The 16,521-nt window shown below is 42.5% G+C and overlaps 1 protein-coding gene across 1 annotated transcript in view; it reads left to right on the forward strand.

The window, feature by feature from the left end:
* The window catches only part of NOL8 (nucleolar protein 8), a 205,636-nt gene that overhangs the window by 54,688 nt on the left and 134,427 nt on the right, over positions 1-16,521 (forward strand). Inside the window, exons 5-8 of the mRNA XM_078661396.1 lie at positions 2,243-2,390; positions 6,585-6,647; positions 8,059-10,245; positions 12,395-12,517. Of these exons, the coding sequence (XP_078517522.1) occupies positions 2,243-2,390; positions 6,585-6,647; positions 8,059-10,245; positions 12,395-12,517 (2,521 nt within the window). The remainder of the gene's footprint in view (positions 1-2,242; positions 2,391-6,584; positions 6,648-8,058; positions 10,246-12,394; positions 12,518-16,521) is intronic.

Below are 16,521 nucleotides of genomic sequence, written 5' to 3' on the forward strand. Positions count from 1 at the left end.
TTTTGAAAAGGGAGAATTGCAAGAATTGGAACCAATCGTAGTCTGAGGTTTCTCCTTTTACTTTGCAGTCTGTGTTAAGATTTTAAGATCACTGTTACCATCGCGTGACCCACGTAATGTGTAAAGGTCCTTGAATGATAATCTTATTGCAACTGGTAACCAGTGTAGAGCATGTGTGGGTGAAGTGATCCTGTCTGCCCAGGGTAAAGACGTGTCTGGCTGCAGCTTTCTGGATTCAAGGTAGCTTGCTTGTTCAGCATGTAGGGAGACCAATGTTAAGTCTTTTGGTATGATCAAACTGAGAGAATCTTAGGGCTAATAAGGATGCCTTTATCATTTATGAAAGACCTAGTAAGAGAAGATATTTTTTAGTATCGGAGAATTAATCTCTGGTTGTTTTGTTGACTGAGGTGTGGCGTGAGAGGTTAGAATCTTTTATCACATTGATGTTTTTCATCTCGATCAAAACAATTTTTTGAGGTTTGATGGATATAGGGCAATAATTTTACTATGATCTTCAGGCGAATATCTCAGCTTTGAATGGGCACTTTATGCTAATTCTTTTGAACTCCCTTTTCCACAACTAGGAAGCATTGATTACGTGGTGGTCACTCTTATGTACTGGGGTTGTTTCCTATGAGTAAGATTAGTCCACTATTGTCGAATATGGCATCCGTGGTGTAGTTTCCTGAATGAATGGGCCCAGATATCAGTTGTTTGAAATCTAAGAGCACTAAGTTTTTCTGATTTTGTGTATGTCTAAATACATATATCTAAACCTTGCTCTTTCTTCGTGTTGGTATTGGTTGAGATGGAACCCAACACAATGATAGCTGATCCGAACTGTTTTGTCCAAAATGTAATTGGTTGCATTGCGTTATCCAGTCGGGTGTGGTATTAGGACTGCAGTAGTCTACGATTAGAAGGATGCACTGTTTGATGAATTTAAAAAGATATTTGTTTCACTTAAGTAATGAGCAGCTTATTGAGGTTTTGTCTTATTCATGATGGGTGGAGGGCCCTCAGTCTTTCAGGACTATCGTGGAAGGGATTTTATCTTGTTAATGTTCTTGCTCAGAAATGTGATGGCTATTTTTGTCATTATGTCAGTTAAAGCACTTCTGAAAGGCTAGCTGCTGTGCTAATCCCCCAAGGATTTTGTTGATCCGCAACTGGATATGGTCAAAAAAAATTATAATGCAAATCATGAAACACATTAGGCTTTACAATAAAAAAGGGACAAATAATATAATTAACCCATAAAGAGTTACTAAGGGTTAAAACCATTACTAAAGACAAATGCATTAGTTAAAGTCAATCGAATAATTATTTATATCAAGAAAACTGCCTGAATCTCAGAATAAAAAGTGTGAATTAGTGTGAACTAGAAGCAATTCAATTCAGTGAATAAACCATAAAGCAGAGGTCAGACCAGCATGGTGCTGCCTCCTGACTATCAAAAGTCATATATTCAATACACTAGTGTAAGTGCCTCATGATTTGAACCAATCATAGTTTGTGAGTCACATTTAACTTTGTCCACATTATCTTACATACTGTGGTTCAGTTTTTAGTAAAAATGTTGTTAATATACACATGAGTAGGTTTTCATATTAAAAAAAACACACTGTGGTCCTAATAGGTAAGACTTTGAAAAATTCACTGTCCGCTTAACAGCTTGCTACAGGACTAAAACAAAATCCTATTCTGTACATTGGAAAGTGACATTACATTTCAAAACATTGTTAGCAAACTGCCTCTGTGCAGGTTGAGACCGAAATGAAAGGTTGACCGTGCCGAAAGATGACTGCAAGCAGAGACAGCCATTTTGATATTGAAGCATATATTGACAAATGTTAACATTAATGTAATAGGCTCAGCATTCATGTTATTGTTTATTGTGTTAATAATACTATGCATTAAATCCTTTGTCATGTGACTGAGCTGTGTTAACCCTTGATTAACTTGTTAATACTTATACTGTAGCATCTCTGATGTACATCTGAGCATGTGTAATAAGCATACCATTGCATATGTTTATTTTGGATCTTTCCTCTGGAGTAATGAAGAAGTCGCATGGATCGTTCACTCCATAAGTGAGTCTGTGCCCCTAAATAATCTCTCTGAGACATACCTTGATTATAAGCGCTAGCCTTGAAGTTAAATCTGTTAACCCTATTCTGTCATTACATTGAGGAAAATGTTAAAATAACACTACTTTCACTTCAAATGTTTCACACAGGCTGGCGCAAGAGCGAGCGGAAGCTAAAGAGAAAAAACATTGGCCACAACCAGACCGGAATCCTAACTTGGTTCAGTCTATGAAAAAAGCTGGTGTGGAGAATTTTCAAATGAGAGCTGTGCCAGGAACCGAAGTACCAAATCATAAGGCAAGATCCCTTCAAAACCCAGTGGCTCACGGCAGCAAACATTTGTGGAAGCCTCTTTCTCAATCAATACAATAAGACCTCTACATTAGTCTCTCATACGCATGTCATCACACTTCTGTATCCATTCTCACACCCTGATTGCCCACTTAGCACTACCCTCAGTCAAACTCACAAGTTGTCATGGTTGTTTAGTCACACTGTCTGCATGTCTACGGTGTCAAACAGAAAGTAAGGAGCCTTAAACATACTTATTGTGAATGTATACAATTTACAAATACACCTGCTTGTCCACTTTTTCAGAATGTGCTCTTTCTTGACCTCGGGACGGTACTCATCCTGCCCACCTTTAGAACTGCTAACAAAGCTCATGTGCTTACCTCTTCAGTTGTAAGTCACATCTGCTCTGACATGCATAACCCAATTCATGACCCATCCATTCTTATCTTACCTGACTTCTCCACTTTTACCATGCCCACTTGCAATCCTGGTTGTCCAGTGTATCCCGCATAATATATTAAGTATGTGCCATTAGTGTCTGTGCTGTCTTGTTCGGTCTGCAGTCTTCAGCCTCAACATTCTCTGTCTTATAGCTTTTATGTAGCCACCCAGTTAATCTTGTCCTTAGTTAACTGTGTACAGTTTTCTTTCTAGAAATGCCATTGTCCTTCAACTAAATACAAAATAATTAGGTAGGGCAGTGCTGTATTCAAAGTTGTGGAAAGGTATCTTTTAGAGGACACCATGTCCTGTGTACATAGGTTCATCATCCATCTGACTCACTGTAAATCTATCACACTTTATGCGAGGTGGCACACCAGAACATTTCCAAAGGTCCTCGAGAACAGAGAGTGCTGAAGTTCAGGGAATTGGGAGACAAAGCTGTCATTTTGTCCTTCAGTTTATCCATCTCTTGCATCATGGCATCTGAGAAACATTCATAGTGAATTAAATCTTGTGGGTTGTGTTCTGCTTGAATTTTATTGGCCCTCTGTTTGACCTTATAAATGTGATGAATGTTTAAAGAAAAGCCCTCTGCACGTTTTGGAAAACATGTGCCACTACCCCATATTTTTTTCTGAGCCAGTGTTTTTTCCTCAAGTTACTCAACAATGATGTAAGTCCACTAGTGATACTCATTGTTTTTTAATTTGCTGATCATCATCGGAGAGTTACAGCCTAATGAGGAACTAAATTCTGACTGATGGAGGCTACTGTTCCCGCTTCCAGCAGTATATGGTGTCTGTGGTGGTGCCAGTGCATAGTGTGCATGGGTAAAATCTTTTTTTTAGCTACTTGTAGTATTTTGCTGAGTGTGCCTACTAGCTCTCCGAAACAGGTCTACCGATCCACTTGTTTCAGTAGGTTTCCTGCTTCCAAAAAAAACCTGTATCGCCTGCTTATTGTATTGCTGCTCTTCGCTGAGGCAGTGGTGACCTTTGCTGGACTCTGTTTGAATTGAAATTCACAAATTGGCCTTTAACCGTTCCAGTTGGTCTTTGTGACCTGCTTCTGAAGTCCATGCAATTTGGACAACAGTACAACATTTGAATGTTTTCTTCCCCAAGACTGGAGGAACTTAAAAAATGCAGTTTTCATTGGCACTGGCATCCTGTCTTTCTACACCTACTCTACCCTACTCCTTGTCTAGTTAATGGTACTTATTTGGGCTACCAAGGGACTTTGCTCACGATTGTGGTGTACGTATGCTGCTAGGATCTCAATGTCTGAGGGGTTGCTGCTCTCTCCCTCCAGACTGCCCCTTAGATTGAAATGATATAGAAAGTTGATATGTGGAGAGAGGGAAGTTTATCTCCCTGAACAAGCTGGTATGCGCCTGCCAGTAGAAAAAACGCTTTATCCCAGGGACACATTAGGGCCGGACTGGGAACCCAAAGTTGCCCTGGTTAATTTTATCAGACCAACCCCGCACGGTGCATAGTGAGTGCAGTGAGTGAGCCTGACCATTACAAAGAGGGTAAAATGAGTGCAAAAATGGCGCATTCTAGAACACATTATTCATTATATTTTCAATTGTATTTGCTTTTAAACCATAGTAAATGATGACCTTACAATGCACCAGGATACAATTTTCTTTTTTGGGGCACTTCAATGACTCCCTCGCTATCTCCCTCTAACTCTACCTAGCTGATCTCTCACACGTATTGCATTTGTTTCATAGCACCTGTTATATCAGTGTAGGATGTCGCAGCACTTTACATTACGCACAAATACAGAGACAATGAATAATGTGTGTGAAAATCATTGTATAGAAAATGGTACAAGGAAAAAGGGGAATACAAGGTGTAGGATTCATGTCATCCATACTGGTTGGCCATTTTAAGAGTGCTTGGTGTGGAGAAGCTCAAACCCAGGATTCAGAACGTAACACAGTGGTTAAGGTTGACTTTAATAATAAAAATTTCTTTCCACCCAAACAAACCCTTTTTAGCAGCAGTAGGGTAATGAAAGACTCAACAAAAGATCTAACTTTCTAACTGGTTCCATGTAGTTTTCATGTAGCTCTTTGAAGGCACTTCCTAGCCCACTATGCTATATTATGATTGTAACTGATCAACTGCACATTAAAAAAGGGTATCTGTGACAAAAGCAGTAACCCACTAAGCTATGGGCGTAAAATACTGTTCTGTGATCTGCATGGTACGCATCCTTTGCAGCAGGCATATTAGCCCTCTGCGCTACCTTAGGTGAGTCAAAACTACCTCTTGGAAAAACTCCAATCTCTCTCCAATTAATCACCAGAGCTATTTTGACACTTTTATTGTTGCCTAAAAACTACTGGATATACAAGTAAAACTGCTGCGGGTGCTTACAAAACTACTACAGAAACAGCCTCTAGTAACAAAACCGGACCCCACCCTTCCAGCCTCCTGGGAAAACGCCAGATGCCCGCAATGGCCAGTCCTACCTTGGGACACATGCACAAAGTCCAGCTCATTGAGAAAATCTGCAGGAAGGATACCTTAGTCACTGGACACTGCCCAAGATCCTAGAGAAATAAAACAAAGATCAACCTTTCCTTTGTAATGCTCAGTGGTGCAGATAGTCCTGTGGCAGACCATGAATGTTGACTTATATTTTTGCGCTGTTGAAAGTGTTATCTGTCACAAGGTTAAATGTATCTACCGTTTTGACTTGGTGAATCTAGCTGAAGGTCAGATATGCCCTAATATTTAAAACCATAGAATCTTAAGAGTATACTCTTCTTTTTTACAATCACTGTATATCAAAAAAGCTGTTCCAAATTCTTCAACTGCCCACTCTCGTCTAGCTCCAATGCAAACATTCATAACGATATCTGTAATATCCTGTATAATTGCTTATTTTAAATTTAAAAAAGCCCACAAACTTTGGGGTGGATGTAAGGCTTGTTTCAAGAGACCAAGCACCCCTTGGCAGCGGCGGTTCCGCACCCCGCCAGCACGGTCAAAAACGGGAATAATAAAAGTATGATAAATAGGGTCTGAAACCAGTTTTATTTTTCCTATGCCCAGTCATAAGAGGGGGGGGTCAGGGGGTGCCAGGGTGATGACAGGCTGGAAGGGAAGAGCTGGGTGCTTCCTTCACCGCGCATGTGGGTTTGGGCAGCCGTCTCCGGCCAGCCAAACCCACATGCACAGTGAAGCTCTCTCCAACCCCATCTGCATTGCCGGGTTGGAGAGAGCAGGGACAGGCTCCCAGTCTGTCTGGGAGTGCAAATCATCAGTGCTCAGGCAAGTCCTGGAACTGCTCTAATGCATAAGAGCAACTTCAGGATTGGCCGCAGGGCAGTCTGGGAGTCTGTGCCTGCCTATAGTAGAGAAGAGAGGAGCAGAAGAGTGCGATCCTGGAGGGCGGCAGGTAAGTTCTTTTTTTTATTTTTTTATTTGTCTCCGCTGTACCTCCGTCCCTCACCCCCCCCTCTTTTCCTTTACAAGAGCCACTTCTGCCCCATGGTACTCTGTAGAGAAATGCCAACACCTCTGTGATATCAGGAGTTGTATTTTAGAAATCAGTTCTGTCTTGTCTCTTTATCGTAAATTGATGTCTTTGTGTTTTGTTATTCCTCTTTTTGTAGTATTTTAGGTATTTGCAAGTCACATCACGTTGCTGATGCTTGTAGCTGCCTTTGGTTGGCCAACAACTCCCTCTGATAATATTGCATTACTAAATATTATTTCTATTGTATATTTGCAGGACTGGGTGGTCAGCAAATTCGGCAGAGTTTTGCCGGTCCTTCACCTCCAACACAGAAGCAAAATATCCTTTTAAGAAAATGCATATACTTACTGTAAACCCCAGAATTTCCTCTTGCTAATTGCCACCTCCATCCAGTCTTCAGGGAACGGTATGCCCATCAGCAGATCATTTGCTTTGTATAATGTCAAAGGTAATGACGTTTTCGTTGAAGCTTAGTCGCCTATGACATAGTTAGGCCTGGCTTTACGCTGAGCATGTTTAACAGTGTACCTCGAACATTTTATGAACAATTCTAAATACTGACTATTTATCATTAGAAATCTGACATTAATCGTAATTTTTACAACCACCATGAGCTCTCCGAGATTGTAACCTGGTTCATGAAAACAGTTGCACATCTTCTCTATTTCAAAGGTTCTTCATCGGTTGATGACTCATTCTCGTACACTGTTCCAAATTCACAACCACTTGCAGTGTACTTCTTCGGAGTCAGATGAGTGCTGTGGGCTAGCAAAGCACCCATGTTTAAAATGACATGTAAAAAGAATGCAACATTCTTAATAATTTAGGTTCTCTTTGAGGATGGCTGAGAACATTATGTAGGTGCTTGTGAAGTTGGTATAATATTCGTTGTGGTCTATTCCATGATAAACAACCTATGAAACTTACAAACTATGCAGCTGTGCTTTTGGAACTGAGCTAGAATCTGAGTTCAAGCTGTTGGTAACAATTATAATAAATGACATATTTCAAATGTATCTGTCATAAGTGTGCTGTCAATCCCTACATTCTTCAAACTGAATCTCACATACCAGTCCTGGATGCCTTTTATATATTTACACATATATAAATACTGAAAAAACAAAAATTAAAGTGACGTTATTGTTGGATGTTGAAATAAGGTTAAGGTTTAAAAAACAAACGTCTGAAATCCACCAGATATAACTTACTTTGCTAACTATAACATGTATCCTCACTATGCACTGCTTATGACCTCACATATTACATCGCTCATGACATGTTCAATGACATAATTGATGACACCAACCGATATACCTAACTGGTTAACACCTTCATTCACAACCAAAACCCCTTTTTAAATGCTGTGTAACAAAACGGCTTTCGTAAAGAAATGCCGCATCAAAATATGCTTTAATATCAGCATATTTAATAAACTCATTGGTTGTACATTTTGGGAAGAGGTCATAAATTATATAAGTCTTGCTGAAGCTGACCAGGTACTGACCGCTGCCTAAAAAACAAAATATTCAACCTAAATACATTCACTTCTATTTTTCTGATCCCTTTATGATTGCAAACTAATTAGTGAAAATTACTTTTCAAGGAAAAAATATTTTGGGTACAATCTGTTTATATGTGTTCGACATATTATTCCATCAATTGCAATAGATACATGTGTTTTGAAAAACTATCCCATCATTTTTTAGAGTATTCCTTAATTGAAATATACGTCATGAAATATGACCCATCAAAGTATTGTCACAACATCAAAAAACTTGAAGAAGACTCAGGTGTTCTGGTCCCCATCTCCCAACTCACCTGGCATCTGGATGAGGGGAATGATGACATTAGCCGGAAGCGCAGAGGAGAATTTCCCACTCCAAAACGCCAGTTGAAAAAGAAAAAGGCATCAGAAAACGCTGTGAAAAATGAACATTTAAAAAATGCAGCTATTCAACACCAGGACAGCACTTCCACCAAAAGCACTGATGTGAAATATAATCATTCGCTTGACTTATCATCTACGAATGTTGCAAAGTTCAATGCCCAGGGAAATCGATCACTTGACATGACGAAATTGTCATCTAAGACTAAAAATAGCATGGACAGTGAGTCTGAAGAGGAAATGGAGTCTCTGATACCAACAAATACATTACCAAAAAGGATTGCAAATGTGGGGGATGAAGATTTCAACATTGAAGTTGTCAAGGAAGACTTTGAGCTTAAATATGCTTCACACTGGACTCAGTGGGATTCAGGAAGAGCAGGGAAAAGCTTGATGAGAAACAAAACAAATGTGAACATTTCAGACAACAACAGTGGGTATGACTCTGCGGATACTGATGAGATTATTGCAGTGACCAAACCAATGGTGCAGATACGACCAAGAAATGAATCAACTCCGCAACCTACCTCATATATGTTTGGAGGCCTGGAAGCATGGAATAGCAAGACTGACTGTGAGTCTGCCAAGATTGATGTACTTTCAAAATCCAATCCTAATTCTGTACCCAGCAGTGCTGTTGACCACTCAACGTGTTCCGTGGCAGAGTCCAAGCTATTGAAAAGCCGCTCTGAAAGTAGCTCTTCTTTAGACAGCAGTGGAGCTGATTCTGAATCTGCAGATTCTGATAAAATTGCTGCTTTGACTGAACCACTGGTGCAGAATAGAGCCACAAGTGAATTGTTGCACAAAGTTCCTTCAGTTAGCTTGTGTGTGTCTGAAAGCAAGCAGGGTCTCTTGAAACAAAAGACAACTGTATGTGCAAACAGTAACAAACTACCCGCTCACCCACAATCTGATAAAAAATCTTTGCCCAAACAGATTGACAAACGAACAGCATATTCATTGCCACAGTCAAGTCTGGCTAAAAGCAGTTCAGAAAGTGACAGTCTGACAGGCAGCAGTGAAACTGAGGAAGACCCAGAATATGAAGAAATGATGAAAAATTGCCATCGTATAAATATGACATTGGACGATCTGGAGAGACTTGCCAAGAATGCCCATGACCTTTCAAGTGATGAAAATGTAGAAACACCAATCAAAAGTAGTACTGAGCCATCCCTTGATGCCTGCTTGCGACGTAAATTGCTGAATACAGAAAAAGCATTGGACAAGACAATCTCATCCAAGAAGATCACACAGCCAGATGATATAGTTTCTTCTATATTAGGAGAGGAAAGCACTGATGATGAATGCAAGTCTAAAAGCAAGTCCACACGTCCAAAACTTCCAACTTTTGCTGGCTTGGGCTCACTAGCAACTGGAAAAATAGATAAAGAAGAAACTTCTGAAAGTTGCCTCCTCTCTCAGCCGGTTTGTTCTGCCAGCAAGGCTGCATCATCAGTGCATCTCTGCATAACACCTAGTGCTTCATCTCAGCCTGCTAAACAAAGATTAAGTGCTGATGAAGGAGAGGATCCCAAAACCAAGGACATTGGGTTTGAAGTGGTTCCAGAGCAGGATAAAAGAGCAGGTGAAGAGCACATTGAGGTCAAAGCAAATGTGCCTGTCTCAAAAGCAGAAACTGAAAAGCTTGCTTCTAAACTGACTGTCGGTAAAGGCCGCCTGCCTTTAAATTGTCCCACAAAGGACAGAACCAGACTAGCCGAATCTGAGGAAGAAAGTGAGGCAACCAGCAGTGGATCTTCTACTGATGAGGAAAGCAGCAGCTCTGACGACTTTTCATCAGCAACACCTAAGAACATGAACAGCCAGGAAAATGCATATTCCAGTGTTAAGTTGTCTGTGGAAACAAAGGGTCTGTCTGCTTCCATGGGGAAAAAAACTGAATCCTCACACCCAGACTTGTCAAAGCAGCTCATGGACAATGAGAAACGTTTGGCAGCTGTACAGGAACGAAGGAAAGAGCTTGACCTTCAAAAGAAATGTATCCAGGGGGCACTAACGAGCTTGGTATACAATCTTTTGTTTATTAGTTAAAATTAAATGTTTTGGTGTTTTAAATTTTCATATTGAACTTAAAACCTCCATTGTAAGGATTTTCCTTTTGGTTCAGTTCATTTAGGTAGGGAGGTATCCAGAATAAGAACGTAGTTCGGTCAACAGACACAAGGTTCACAGGTATTATTAAATTGTGTTGATTAACCCTTTGGCAAATAGCAAAGAATTATGTTAATCCCTTACTTCCTGGAGCTGACCACTTCCCATATCCCCACTCTGAGCCCTACCCCACAACCCTCTCTTTGTTGGGGAAAATAAGTAGGAAACAATATCAATAAGTGTCCGCTGTTTCATCTGTAGTTTTTTGTCCTAATTAATGAAAGTAATATGTGGTTTTGTTTGTCAGATGCTTCTGGTTAGTGTTTGTGGGTTGTCCAAAAATATGCGATACCTAGAGCCAGCAACTGACCTGCAGCCTGTACTTATAATTTATTGAGTACCGACCATGCAGCAGTTCAAATAGTAAAATCGAATGAATGAAAAACGGGTATGAAAGAAACCTGTGCCTTTTTGTTTAATATGCCGCAGGTACAGAATTTAGCTATAATGATTTTTTTGTGCAACTCTGAATTCGGGGTTATCAGTACTGTCCTATGATCTGAGCCAAATATGTTGTCCAATGTGTTCATTCATGCACACTGGCTTACATTTAAAAGCCAAAACTGGAGAGAAATGCATTTGATAACAGCAGATGTCAACTATTCTATATTCCCATTCTCCTCCTGATACGAATGGTGTACCCCACTTGTACATGCCCCACAACTCAATATGGAGACATCAGGTTTTCGCTAAGAAAATTAACCCACTGTAGCGATGGAGGTAGCTGTGGTACTTGAATGCAGACTCAGCTGTCGCTCGTAGAAACCAACTGAACTTAGACATTTCTGAAAACTAGACCCTTAGCTGAGTCAAGGATTATGTGACTTTGTGGACCAGAATGCCCTTGAAACCTCAGACAATGCCAAAATGATGCATCTTCATCACATTTCAGTGAGGGAACTTTCAGAAACCTGTGGGATCCACAGAATTCCTACCATTCAGCATTCCTTTACTAATCCTGATAAAAATGTGTGTGGCTTGGAACTTACGAAAACTATGACAATATTAAGCCATTGTGGTCTTCACATGAACCCTGGTGTGGCCCCTTCTGATCTCATGGAATCAGTCCAAATTGAGTTAAATTCTCCAGTATTCACCCAGATGGGGTCGGAGGGTAGATAGACTGTTGGGCTGTTGTATAGTGTGCCTCAGCAGCCGGCCCCACCGTTTCCCCTCCCCCCCCCACCCCCCCTTAAAAAAATAAAAAAAGCCCTTATGTCTAGTGCGGGGTACACCACCCACCAATCAGCCCCCGGGTGACACTGACAATATGATAGCAATATATTGGAGAAGCAGAGGGGCCGGAAGAAGATAAAAGGTTCATTGTCAACAGGAATAAGATAGAGCTTCGAAGTGGGACCCAAAGACCTACTGCTGAGACTTCTATAGTCCATGTAATTTATGAGGGCCACTAAGGCCCTCATGTGCCTGACTCTTGTGACAGTCAAGCAGAGGCAGAAAAATATGCTTTCCTGAACAATCAGAAGATTTACAAGTAATGGAGGAACGCTTTCTTACTTGATAAAGATTGCTGCATAGATCTCTAGCGTGGGAGTGTACGGCGTGACCTAACCCCAAATACACATGACGGTCTCCTGAAAGATTAAGCAAACAGGTCAGTAAGTCACAGTAAATACAGGATATGAAGGTCATAGATTCCCTATGAAAAATTGGGCCTCGGACCAGTGCTTATTGAATGCTATGCCATGGCACACCTTTCAAAAACATTTAAAATAAACTTTACCTTTTCAATCCTACCAGCTTTGAAAGTATAAACCAAAGAAACCGTAATTTACATGTTATTTCTGCTTGTTTAAAACCTTGTGAGTGGTTTCTAGTGTAAGACTCAAAATACTGGCCTTTGTTTGAGCTGTTCAAGCTATTAGTTTTTACGTGTCTTCCCATTTCTTGTAATTGTTTGAGCTACATATTTTTTCTACAGCGAACATCTTGCCTGATTTACTTGTTGATTGCATCATTTTAACCAATATTTTCTGTCCAGGACTCTCCGATGGCAGGCAAAGGTCGCCATATTGTGTTTGATTCCAACAGTGAAGATGAAGTTGAGATGGAAGAAAATGCTGTTGTAACAGAAAATAAAACACAATATACACCTCAAGCAAAAGTACGTTTTTCATGGTAAAATCAATCTTATAACAGTAGGTTTTAATGTAGTCAGTTGTGTAGTGACAGTTTTGGCGACAAATATTGACCTTCACTAGGATATATTCATTAAAAATGTCTTTCAAGGAATGGTACTAGTCCTAGATAATAACCTTGCAGGCAATCACTATTATTTTTATTCATTTAGGATTTGATAAAGCATTGGATATCTCCTTTCGGTCACTGTAGAGAACTGTGATTGGTGTGTGTAGGAAGATGGCTTTCTATTGTGGTAGTGTGGGCGAGCGTAAGGGGGGCACCTAAAAACAGGCTGCACAGGGGGTCTTCAAGACAAGTCCGGGAGCTGCGAATGAGGTCGCCACTTACTTCTTTACAGCCTTGTATAGCATAAAGGTCTATGCCAAAGGACTCCTCCATTTAATCAGCCTCCATCAAAAATGTGTGGTCCTGTGCCAGTCTGTGTAGTGCTTCACTGATTGAGGTGCCACTCGGGCAAGTATAGATTAAATATCTACTCTCGAATTATGTGGACAAAACTTTGAGGAGTTAAACACAGATTTCTCTTGAACCCCCTAAACTGCCATTGTTTAAATGTGCATGCTGCAACTTACAGAACAATGGCCAGTTGAGCACATGTTTCGCAACAAGAGAGGAAGGAGTCTCCTTGCCCACATTTCCTGTGAGGCGGGCAAAATGTGGAGTCAGGCTTCTCCCTCCAATCACAGAGCAGTGAATGGACACCCAAACATATCTACAGCCGCCACTGCACGCCAGGCTAGTGGCCACAGTACATGGTGAATGAGCAATATCTGCTGCTGCTACAGACGATAGCTGGGCACACAATTGCCCCGTGCGCCCTCCTACCCACCTTACTGGAAGGATATCTGGTATGACTATCACCTACCCAGCCGGACTTCGGGCTAACGCTCCCGCGTCTCTCCTGACCTTACCTTCCCGAACACTCCCCCCTCTCCGCTCCTACTCTTTCCAGCTTCTGTCCTCTGCCCTCACATGCCCTTGCCCTTTGTCCCCTCCCTGTTTCTCTGTGAACCTCTTCCCTCGCCTCTTGAGACTGAACTATTTTGTTTGATGCCCGATGGAGCTACCTGGTTTAGCTATAGGGGAGATGGGCCGTGGATTCCCTCCTTGGTCGTCACCTACCCAGTCTGTCTTTAGACAGACTTCCTTTCGTCTCTACGGTTGTCTCTTCCCTTATCCTCACTCTCTCTCCTCCCCTACCCCCAACTACTTTCTCTCTCCTTTCTCACCTCCCCATATGTATTGCTGATTGTTTGATTTAATGTTTACTTGTCGATCTTTTTCTGGTATACTGTTGAACCACTTTGTTGCACTTCCTTTCATCTCGCCTGCCGTCTCCTCCCGCATTCCCCCTCTATTTATGTCTCTCCTTCCCTCCTCTCTCAATGTATTCAGACCGAAATATTTTGTCTGATGCCCGATGGAGCTACCTGGTTTAGTTATAGGGGAGACGGGCCGTGGATTCCCTCCTTGGCTGTCACCTACCCAGTCGGTCTTTAGACAGACTTCCTTTCGTCTCTACGGTTGTCTCTTCTCTTATCCTCACTTTCCCTCCTCCCCAACCCCCCACTACTTTCTCTCCTCCCCTAATGTATTGCTGATTGTTTGATTTAATGTTTACTTGTCGATCTTTTTCTGGTATACTGTTGAACCACTTTGTTAAACTTCCTTTCTTCTCTCCTGTCGTCTCCTACCGCATCCTCCCTCTATTTATGTCTCTCCTTCCCTCCTCTCTCAATGTATTGAGACTGAACTATTTTGTCTTGATTCCCGATGGAGCTACTTAGTTTAGCTATAGGGGAGATGGGCCGTGGATTGCCTCCTTTGTCGTCACCTACCCAGTCGGTCTTTAGACAGACTTCTTTTCGTCTCTCCTTTTTGTCTCTTCCCTAGCTCCTATCCCCTCTCCCCTGAATCTCTCCCCTTGCCTGCTACTCCGCCTACCCCCCTGTCCTTTGTGCCCTTTGACTAAGCACTCCTTCTCCTCTTGTTGGGGAAAGATCCAATATTTATACTCTGTAGTCTCAGCGAACCCGCTGAGTGAGTCCACTGCACCAAGGGAGCCACTCACAGCTGAGGTATGGTATGGCACCCCTTGCCAAAGCACTCCCTCTCCCCTTTTTGGGGAAGGATCCAGTATGTAGGCCTTGGAGTCTCAGAGACCCCTCTGAGAGAGTCCACATGCGTAAAGGGAGCCTCTCGCAACAGAGATAGGGAAGTGATACCACTTTCCCTGGGATCACCGCTTACTGGACTTTGGACGTTGCCTTGACTCGTCTACCGGTTTGTGTCCCCGTCACCCTTCCCCTCCTCTTCCCATGCTGTGTCTCTCACCCTCCCCTCCTCTTTCCCGCCTTCATTATCTGTCTACTTCCCCTGCTCCAAACCCCCTCCCTGAATCTCTCACCATTCCTGCTTTTCCCCTTACGTATTTGTGCTTATTGTTTATCTCGCCCTTACAAGTAACTATGTTGCCATGCTCTAAGAACTATGTAACCTTTGTAACAATGTAACCTGTAACTATGATCTGATGCTCGTGTAAAGCGCTCTGATACCTCCGGGTCTAGCCAGCGCTATATAAAACTTTTTAAATAAAATTAAATTAAAATAAAACCTAGGCCGGTGCGCTCTGGTGCAGAGGGATTTGGTCGGCTGGGTTGGTGTGTCGCAGGGCCTTGTGGTTGTTGGTCTCACCAGTTGAGAGTGCAAAAATCAGGACAGCTGGGCTGTTGGAGCTTCAGATGATTCGCTTGGCATTGAAGACTTTTCTACCCTCCGTCAAGGGAAGGCTAGTTCAGGTGTTCATGGACAACACCACCATCATGCGGTACTGCAACAAGCACGGCAGGGTGGGATCGTGGACCGTTTGTCAAATGCTGCTGCATCTCTGGACATGTCTGGAACACCAGGGCATTTCCCTGGTGGTTCAGCACCTGGCAGGCTCTCTGAACGCTAGAGCGGATGAGCCTAGACTTCGATGCCTAGCGAATCATGAATGGCGTCTTCATCCGGACGTGATGCAAGGCATCTTATAAGAGTGGGTAGAGCCTTGGCTAGAGCGATTCACCACCTAGAGATGGCGTAATGTCAGCACTTTTGCAGTTCTCACTTGGACATGCTTTTTGTCTCGAGTGAAGCGCCAGCCTCCTGTGCCTTTCTGCCAATACCATTCCTGCCCAGAGTTCTCAAGAAGGTCAATAAAGATCTGGGCCCTATTTATTCTTATGGCTCCGCATTGGGTATGAAAAGTCTGGTATCCCGAGCTGTCATGCTTGAACATCGGTCCCCCAGCCAAGCTGCCGCTCTTGGAGAATCATCTGTTGCATGAACAGGCGAGGGTTCTGCACCCAAACCTGTCCACTCACCGCCTTCATGCACAAAGATTGACCGGCGACAGTTGACAACCTTTTACCTTCTTCCCAAAGTCTGTAATGTTATTCTGGCAGCCAGCTGTCCCTCCACCAAATCGGGATACACCTGCCGCTTGTACAGATTTGTGGCACGGTGTGTATTCAAAAAGAAGTGATCCCCTATCTGCTCCCCTTTCGCAGGTCCTATTATTTGTTCTTTCTTTGGCCCAGCAGGGCTCTGCGCTGGGCACAGTTTAGGGCTATCCCACAATCATTCTGCATTTTTGTAGCTGCCGGACCAACCGTCCTTATTTAAGTTACCAATTGTGACATATAGAATGCCCCAGTGGAACTTGAACCTGGTCCTCACTTTCCTGATGCGCGCACCTTTTGAGCTATTGCTCAACTGCCCTCTTCGATTATTAACCATCAAGACTGACTTTCTGGGAGGGCGTGGCTTAGCAACATGCCGAGCTAGACGCAGGGCTCGGGAGCTCCCGGCCGTTGACGACCAAATCCGCCATAAAACTTATGCCACAGACTTAAAACTCACCGTCTGGATCTCCGGAGGAGACCCTGAAGCTGCGACGGTGCCGCGAGGGGTCCGCGGACGAAC

The sequence above is a fragment of the Lissotriton helveticus genome, chromosome 9 (assembly GCF_964261635.1).
Source record: "Lissotriton helveticus chromosome 9, aLisHel1.1, whole genome shotgun sequence".
NCBI lineage: Eukaryota > Metazoa > Chordata > Amphibia > Caudata > Salamandridae > Lissotriton > Lissotriton helveticus.